Consider the following 9789-nt stretch of genomic DNA (forward strand, 5'->3'; position numbering starts at 1 on the left):
ACCCAACGGTTCCCAATCAGCGGTGCTGGTACCACCCGTGGCACACAGATACCCCGCTGGTGGTACACGTTAACAGATTGATTATAACGACTTTCCCTGACAAAAAATTTGCTGGCGGGACTAAAGGGCTGTGTCGTCTTAAGTTGGAAGTGCACAACGCACCAGAGTTTGGGAACCGCTGCCTTAGCGTACGCTGCTTACAGTCCCCCCTCCCCGCTGTCACAAAGCTGGATGTTGTGCCCAAACAAGTCTCGGATGCCAATACCAGGTATCAAATCAAGCAAAGTTTATTTGGTGCGGGTTTGAAAACGAAGAGAACCGCCATGGGAAAATCTAAAGCAGAATCAAGCCAAACCAGAACAAGTACAGTTAGGATCCAGCCTCAGTTACAGCTTAATAATAAAAGCAAGAGAAAAAAAATACAACTCCAAAAGTGTCTCCGTCTTTGCCTGCTTCTGGATGCTGGCACCGAAATTGCTGCTTCGCGGCACTGCATGCTTCACTGATGTGCTGTACTTTCATCTTGTTGACTCAGATGTCACATACAGTTACAGATGTGTTTCTTGGTTACAATGGATTTGATTACATTAATTAACCCCTTTTGATTTCCTTGTCTACTGCCTGCATTTCAACTGCTGTTTGAATTTCAAAAAACGTGATGAGCCTATTTAAGGCTTTTAACTTGAATACATAAAGGTGGCACATCAAATAATTAATACTTTGATCTGTTTCAAAGGTAATGGGAGCGAGCAAACCTCTTCTAAAGGGGAAGTAATTGCTGTCTGGGGCACCTCTACCCCAGAATAAATGTCACAAAACATACAAAGCACAGGCCAGATACAATGTCTTTACAGCTACCCATTGTATTGGCTACTGGAAATACCCACTGCTGCTGATTTGATAAAAAATGGGTTGGAAATGTGTAAATCACAGTTTTTATTCTACTCGTACCACCCCTGTGAAGCCTTATATTAAAGGAGGGAAATCCACAAGGTAGTCCCATTAACTCCACTTCATCTTGACCAGACTGGACAAAGCCCTTGAGAATATATGGTAGATTAAGAAATTCTGCTTAAAAACCCCAATTCAGTCATGTCTTTCACAGATCTAGGTTGAAAAATTCTGCAACTTGCCCCCAAACCTCTGTCATGGCCAGGGATCAATACTGAAATGTCACCGTTTGCTAAGCAATGTCTGAATGGGTATTTACTCCAACTAGGACCCACCGTCTGTCTCTCGAACACAGATACTCTTAAGCAATGTGTTTGCACAATTTCTTTAGCGCTTTTTAAGAACGAGCAAAAGGATGCCCTCTGCAGCAGGTTTGTGCAGTGGCAATTTAGGTCACAAAGACTTCTGCTGTATGGCATTTATACAGCCATGCTTAAGGTTCTTCAGTTTGCTTAATTTGTTTCTTTGTTTTAGCCCTTCTTCATGACCTGCTAACACATGCGTCCTTCTTGTATTACTTCTAGTAGTTAGAATTAGTCACAAATAACCTTTACCTATTGGCAAATGCATTTGATATACTAGCAAATATCACTACATGCTACCCAAACATTGTTACGTAATTGCGAAGTCACTTATTTTCAACCACCCAAGTGATGATACAAGAAGAATATTCTGATAATACTGTTAAAATGCTTCAAACAACACAGAAATTCAGCTCAGAAGGCTCTTAACCACTGAATCTCTTTTCCGACAAATGTACATACAGCTTAAAACACATCAGTAGGAACAAAGTATTTTAGATAGGTTGCTTTGCCATATGGGATCCTGTTAAAAAAAAAAGTCATCAGCCACAGACCATCAGACTACGTTTCTCAAGTACTTTTGTGTAACTGGCCACATTACTTTAGCATCAGTCCACTTTTGGTATGCTATTTGTTACCTTATTTTTAAGCTCTGCCTTTATGTATAATATTTATTCAAAATCAATATGAACTAAAAATGTGACGATTTAAATGTTAAATCACAGCAAAATATTAGGTTTAAATGGCAATTCAGGTGGAGAAAATGTCTCAATGTACACAGGCAGTGTCTGTCTTTCAAGCTCTCAGAACAATATAAAAGAAAAAACAACAACTCCAGAGCTACCGGGTAACAAAAAGATAATACTGATTCACCACGTGTATCAAGTACGCCGAGTTAATTCATCCATACCGAATAAGGCCGCTTGATTTCCGAACAGACAGCTTGACCCTCTATTTTGACAGGAATCATGTAACATCACACCACTCACAATTTCATGCATAATTTGCCACCAAAACCTCATGCCAGATAGTTTCACATTTACTTCATTCCGATTTTGAAAGGGGAGTGTGAAGGGGTCTAACCTGTTTTTCCTACCGTTTTGGCAGGTCACTAGATGCGATGCATCAGTTTTCAAATAAATCGTCATAGCTGGCTGGTTAGTGTGAGGTAGTAAATCCCTATCCTGTGTTTGATCATCAGTCTATGATGGAGCTGACTGGTACCATAAGAACATTAATTAATGAATGCAGACAACAGGAGGCAATGTGATTCTTTAATGGAAGAATACGGTGGTAAAGGAAAAATGTGGATGATGAACTAAAAATGGGAAGGGAGAGAAACCAAAGTGACCTCAAGCTTTATTATAGAGTACTGCTTCTTATACACACACACACACACATATATACATACATACACACCATGCAGTTGGGAAATAGTCATCAGTGAACAACAGCTTGGCAAGTAGTGACCTAAACAGCCATACAAACAAGAACCTTGTCAGCACAGCTATCCTACCAGCTCCCCTCTGGAATAGTATAAATACAAATGTGTTATGGGCAGCTTGATGCACTTCATTTTCATTCATTAAGGATAACCAGGTACAATCCACTTAAGGTTTTCATACAAATTTCCCCAGAGTTCGCTCTAAAGTATGAAAATAAAACGCATCCATTTTACGTCTATAAAATACACGGCTGCCTGTCAACTACACACACACACACATGCATGCACACGCAGTGCACATCCACCCACTAGCAAAGTATCAGAGATCATCAATATTACATTTTGTATACAACCTACATGTAATTATTTCAGTAAATGAGAAACTCCCTTTTATGGCAATGCTGCAGGGAAAAATCAATACAAAATACTTTGTTGTACAAAACTGCATTTATACAAGAACAACCAACAGTGGAATATAACCCCCTTCACAATGCACTACATCTCTACAAGGAGAAAGAATAATCAAATCTTTATACAATTGTAAAAAAAAAACCAAACTTGTAAGCTGCTCTGCAACCTTTCTTCGCTAAAAGTTAGATACATTACACCATCCTAGCAGCAGATTAATAAATAAGGATTAAATAGTCTATTTTACAAAGCCATACAGAATGGCAGGTTTAAAAACTAAAAGCTTTGCTGATACCCTCAGTTCCTACATGAATCCTCTTTATTAAGAATAAGACTTGGTATAAAAGGGAAAACAGCCAGCGCTATGTATCTACAGAAAAAAAAGACAATCCAAAGGAAGTAAAATATTTAACATTTTATGGCACCTATATCGCATACATTATTTCTTAATGGCTGTGTTTCTTTATGTCTAAGGAGTGAAAGACTATTTAACTCAGAGGTTTTATTAAGCAAACTTGATATAACCAACCACACAGTGGCAAGAGACGGAACCAGCCGTTTCCAGCTGCAAAAAGATATCAACTTCTACCCTACCCACCAGATCGTTAAGGTATCGAGAAAAAAAAAAGGAATAGCAAGTCCTAGTCCAGCTTGTATTGAGTTTCCTTAACGATTCCTCTTTTCCTTATGCGTTGTATTCATTCGCTTGTTTTTTGCGTTGGGTTACTGTTGCTTAGTAACTATTTTCATGTCCAGCCAAGATGTAGAGATTGCTGTGTGCGGTAGGATTTTCTGTTGGCCTGCTTTCTAACACCACAACCCTGCAATTAAAGCACAAACACAACAGACTGGTCAGTGGTAACACAGAAGTCTCATCATGTCATTAGCAAGATCAGAGAAGAATCTGCCCCACTGCTCACCAACTCATCACAGGGGCAAAGATATGCAACGATACCTTAAATGCTAGGATTTTGTTTTTAAAAAACAGCCTGATGAAGGGTATTTGTACCCAAAAGCTTGCAAAGAATTTTTCCAACTATCTGAGTTGGTGCAATAAAATATATCATATTTACCCAAAGAGCCTTGTCTGCTTATGTCCTTAGACCAACACAGCTACAACTTATACCTTATTATTAATATGCTTTGGATCATTAGAGCTAAAGGTTTCAATGCATTATTCACTAAGAATATAGGACTGGGCAGGACCTACAGGGTAAGCAAGCTCAGTCCCCTGTGGTCTCAGGCGCAGTCTACATTCCCTTTCATAAAGTGATCAACCTTGTTCTGAAATAGTTGGGGTGCAAGGCAGTTTTCTGGGGGAGAGGTTGGGGTTCTCACCCTCACTACTCTTGGGGAAAGCTCTCCCATGACCTCACTACTCAAATGGTTAGAAATTTATTCGTGGTCAGTTTATACCCATTTGCTCTTGTGAAAATGCTATCCTTTAGCTTAAACCTCTTCTCCCTGCCTGGTGTCTACCTCATTCATACATTTTCTAGAGTGGTCATATCCCCACTCAGCCTCCGTTTTTCTGGACTAAGCAAGCCACTGCTCTCATAAAATAGGCTTTCTACTCCCTTGGTCATCCTAGCTGCCCTTCTCTATATCTGTTTCATTTGGGATGCATCGCTCTAGAACTTGGAGGAACCAGAGCAGCACTCCAAATGAAGTCTCGCTAGTGCTTGCCAATAGCATTGATACTTCCCTGTCTCTAGTGGATCTCAGGATCACATTCACCTTTTCCATGGATGCCTCACAGCCTGCAACCAACTAGTACACCCATGTCCTTCTCCTCCTGTTGTTATGAAAGGATCAGCTCCCAGACATAGCTGTTATTAGTCCCCGGTGAAAGCCTGGTACTTTGTGTAAAATTTCATTCCTGCTTTTCCACTCCTCAGTACTTTTATAGTCACAACAAACCCATTTTAAAGATGGCAACTGAAGAGAGACAAGTAAAAGGTCACAGTGAGAGCCAGGATTAGAGCTGAGGAGTTCCTCAAATATTTTCCACCTTTCTTTCTCAGGCAAGTTTTGGAGTCACAGGTCAGACTCACTGCAACCAGATGCCAATCCTGAAGTTTTGACTCTGTGGTTGCATCTACATGGTCATTAATGCACCATAGTTACTGTGCATTTAGTTTAGTACTTCCTTAATGATGTGAATGGCAGTAACTACATTTACTGTGCAGTAGTGCTGGCACATGATTTTTTTTGTGATGGTTACTGCGCAGTGGCCTAATAACACTGCACAGTAGCTTATTACTATGGCTTTTGACTGGCACACTACTGCACAGTGTTATTAGGCTACTGTGCAGTAAGCATCTTGTGTTGACGTGCCCTGTAACAAGCTGATTTCAATGAAGCAAACCTAACAGGAAGCCTCCAAATTAATGCAGCTCCATCACAGAAATGTGGTCGAGAACTAGCATCCCTGGCTACTCTAGCCCAAGAATCCAGGAAGAGATTTTACCACCGCAGCACCATGGAGATCAGGAGGCAAGAAAAGCACCCAGAGATGCTACTTGGCTTGAGAAGTCAAGACCTACTCACAGATCATTGCCCTCTACTGTGACAGGATGAAGAAGGACTACCTCCTCCTCCCAGCCTGGTGGCTCTGGTACTCTCCTGAGATGTGGGTGAAGGGGGTGTAAATCCCTTCCAGGTGGGGAAGGCAATGAACCCAGGTGTCTTGCACTCCAAGTACAGTAACCGCTAAACAATCATATAAAAGGAGGGCACCACCACCAGCTCCTGGGATGTTTCTCATGGAAACAGTCATGGATGCTTGAACTCAGTGCTGTCAGTATGTGCTGGAAGTGCTTTGGGTATGCCTACCCAATCTGCCCCCCATGGCATTTAGCATCATAGAAAAATGGAGCTGGAAAGCCCTCTAAAGGTAGTCTAGTCCAGCCCCCTGCTCAAGGCAGGATCCTTCCTGTCTAAATTATTCCAAGGTGGTTTCATTGTGACTATGTCAAGCTGCCCATGACTGCATCACAGTCACTCTCAGGCACCGAGTACTTAACCCTGTTAAGACAGTGGCAGATCTGGATATGTGCTGTAGTAGAGTATTACATAGTGAAAAGGGACTCTCTGGTGCTTAAATGGCCAGATGGGATTTCTGTTGATCGCATGCACACTGAATTCCACCTAGGTTGTACCTGGGGTGGATCCCGCAGGGGCAGACTAGCTCACTCCATGTTTTCCAAAAGAAAACAAAGTGCCCTTGACATACAGCCTGCACTTTCCCCCACCGCTCCCAGTGCACTGCTGCCTGCATTCCCTGCTCTGCCCTAGCTGGCCTTTGTCCTCAGCTGTCCCTGCTACATCTTGATTGGAATCTGTGCGCAGGCAGCTGGGGGAAAGGAGTGTTTAGTTGGCGGGTTCTGTGGCTTTGCTGGTCCTGCTAGTATGTCACATTTTCTCCTGTAGTCTCTCCCCCCAGTACATCCTCTGGGTTCATCTTCCCTAGTCTCCCCTCCTTTTGAAGCTTCTCTTTCTGAACAGGCTCAGCACCAAATTGCCCTATGTTGTGGCCAGTCAGGCTTCCCTCTATTTTCCCCTGACTTACCCCCATCAGTACTCCTGCGTCTTTTCTCTTCTTCCTGCAGCCAGAGGCCCTGACCTCTCCCCAGCCAGAGCCCTTCTGCTTCCCTTGCTGCTGTGGCCTTTCCTTTATACCACTCTCAAAGGTACGGCCTCCAGCCTGTATGGTTTCTCCTTAAAGAATCCCCATAATGAGGAGTGAAGGGACCCCATTACACTGGCCCTGGAATAGATGATAGTGGCAGTTTATGAATTGCCCTCCTGCACCAGCCCAGGGCTGGATACCCTACCTGGAGCCATGGAATTGGCTCAGTTGTGTGGGAAGCCAAGATCTGGTAGGAGGGCAATTTGCTTTCCTGCATGATTTGTTCTGGCTGATTATTCAGAAGTATCCTTCCATGGTGAGAGAGTGGGAACTCACAGCAGTGCTGAGCAGCACGCCCTCCATTTCTGTGTGTGCTTGGGACCCCCCCAGTTTTCCATGCCAACTCCAGAGCACAGCATGCTTAAGGTATCAATTCCAATGTATCTGGAGGCTTACTGAAGCATGCTGCCTTGCATTTGAGTTAAACAGTGCTTAGCACTGGGACACAACATGAGCAAAAGACTTTTGCAAATCCAGCTAATTCATCCTCACTAATGCCCTAGGAGCAAGGAAGGGAGAAGAGAACCATTTCCCCACCTGTATAAGAGGAATGACAGACAGAAAAGCTAAATTTTCAAGTGTCCTTGATGTTGATGTGAAGTCTGACGTTCACAGAGGACTGGCCTTAAATCCACCTGGAATGGGCTCTGACCCTGCACCCTCTGCCAAAAACACAAAGCCTCTGGGTCTAAAAGGAAAACCCCAAATTAGAAGGTCCCTTCGGAGCATTTGGGCATGACTGACATTAGCCAGAACCAAACGAGCTAGAAGAGGAGCTGGGGCCAGAACATTGATCTCCTGGCCCCCATGCTTAAATACACTAGCTGCACCACTTCTCTGAGAAGCCAAGAGCCTCAAGTGTACACACTGCATGCACAGACAGAAGTTGGGGCAGCCTCTGCTGATGCATGAAACCTGCATACAGACATCTGCCTGGAGTGTGTGGATTAACTAGATGGTACCAGTTTCCAGCAGGTGTTTCTGCTGAAGAGCAGATTGCTCAGGGACTGAGCATGCCTGTTGGGTGTGAATACCTAAGCTGCTTAGGCTTGTTGCTGTCTTAGTTCAGACTTCAAGTCGCAGAACTGCAGAGAGCGCCTACAAGCCAGTTATCTAGGTTGGACAGTTCACGACTAACTCTCCCCTGACAACCTCACCCCAGCTATCAGGTCCAGGACCCTCCAGAATTGCAGCATACAACCTGGTTAGCCTCTGTCACCTATGGTTCATTCTTCCTCTGCAGAGGCACAGCACACAGAGAGTCGATCTAGTCTACACCAACTGTGTTTGTATTAACAAAAGCCACATCAAGAAAGTCCACCTTCTATCTGGAGCAAAAGGAAGCATACAAAGGACTCATTTTGGTCTCAATCGTGTCACAATTCAGCTCATGGTGGCTCCATGCAGCAATACAGTCCTGTTGTCTCCTCTGATCAAGTGAAGAGGCTGAGAGAATTGCCTTGGATTGGAGCTGAATTTCAATTAATTTTCAGTATGCATATTTAAAATGAATGCAAGCTATCCATTTAAAATAAACTACCTGTCTGACCCCAACAAGCGGAAAACTCGGGTTTCATCTGATATCTCCTGGGTAACCTGCAAAAGAAAAGGATTAGTGACAAAATCCCTTTGAGTGGTAAAATAAAATTCATTAATCTTATTTAGAAGAGAAAAAAAAAATTACTAGGCAGCATCTTTAAGTGACTCTTGCAAATACAATTTAGTGCAAAATTTAGGTCTGTACAGATATACAGACACTAAGTAAACGTTGGTGGTGACACCTCACAAAACAGGATTAAGTTTAAATTACTTCTGATATTCATAATTAAGAGACCAGGGGATTAGTTGATGGAACTTTAAAGCACTTTACTCAGCTCTTAGAAGACGGACCGACTTTCAGCTGGAGCTGCACCATGCTAAAGGGACTCTGTCAACTTAGTATTTTTTTTTTATTAAGGCCGCATTCATTTTCATTAGAATTATATTTCCTGATACGGCACATTTTCAATATGTCCCAGGTAAGAGTACAGGATTTCTTGAACACCTGATGACATTTAGAAGCATCTTCTGGGTGGGTTTTACCAAGAAAAAAAGCAGGATGCATATAGGTCCAGCCTCTGGGAACAGTCTCTGAGAACATCTGCCCTGTTGTCTTACTTGTGTCAGCCTGTGGCTGCTGCAGCAGCATGGCCACAGGGAAAAAAAAGAAAAACACCTTCTAGCAGAGCCTGAGAAAAGTCTGCAGTTGAGCTCGCAGCAACAATGTCTAAGAACAAACTTTATGGGAGCAGCACCCAAAGGCCCCTTCATGATAATCAGTAGGTGAGCAGGATGAAAATGGGCAAAAGTACAATTAAACTCACCGTGGCAGGAGCTAGTACATACTTACCTCATCTGATTTAAAACTTTTGCCTTGCATGCCATGCTTCCAAAAGGCCAATACGCTGTCCTGAAGGCACACTATGGAGGGGATGCACAAAATTAGACCAAAAGGTTAAAGGAGAGCCTAATCAAATAGTACTGGTGGGCCCCATGGGTATGCTACTGTGCAAAGGGCCCAATTTCAGGCTCTAGAGTGGGCTATTAACATTAGGATTAACTGAGATCTACCAGAGCATGGCATGCATTTCGTTTTACAAATAGGAAGTTTAAGTTCCTCAGAGAGACAGAACTTGGTTGAAGCAGGCAAGTTCCAAGGCCCCCTTTGCAGAGAATTTTCCAGAAAGCAACTGTGTTGCTCAGACAGACATTTTTCTTGTTTGAAAAGATAGAATGAGGCTTTAAGAAAAACCCTCTCCACTTCACCTCTTCAGATCCTAGGTTTGTTTGAGGTTCTGGTTTTGGGGAGGGACTGGATGTATTTAAATCAGCTGGTCCTGACGATCTCCACCCCCGAGTGCTGAGGGAATTAGCCGAGGTCATTGCGGGACCCCCGGCACGGCTGTACGAGCACTCGTGGGGCTCTGGCGTGGTGCCAGAGGACTGGAAGAGGG

The 9789-nt window shown here is 43.2% G+C and overlaps 1 protein-coding gene across 2 annotated transcripts in view; it reads right to left on the bottom strand.

The window, feature by feature from the left end:
- Positions 1-264: 264 nt before the first annotated feature.
- Positions 265-9789, bottom strand: part of MAP4K5 (mitogen-activated protein kinase kinase kinase kinase 5) — a 106999-nt gene continuing 97474 nt past the window's right edge. For both annotated transcript variants that reach the window (XM_019550942.1, XM_019550941.1), the window contains 3 exons: positions 9186-9256; positions 8337-8392; positions 265-3926 (listed from right to left, as the gene is read on the bottom strand). In XM_019550942.1, coding sequence (XP_019406487.1) covers positions 3839-3926; positions 8337-8392; positions 9186-9256 — 215 coding nt within the window. In that variant the 3' untranslated portion in view covers positions 265-3838. The remainder of the gene's footprint in view (positions 3927-8336; positions 8393-9185; positions 9257-9789) is intronic.

The sequence above is a fragment of the Crocodylus porosus genome, unplaced genomic scaffold, assembly GCF_001723895.1.
Source record: "Crocodylus porosus isolate Cpor-Errol unplaced genomic scaffold, CroPor_comp1, whole genome shotgun sequence".
Lineage (NCBI taxonomy): Eukaryota > Metazoa > Chordata > Crocodylia > Crocodylidae > Crocodylus > Crocodylus porosus.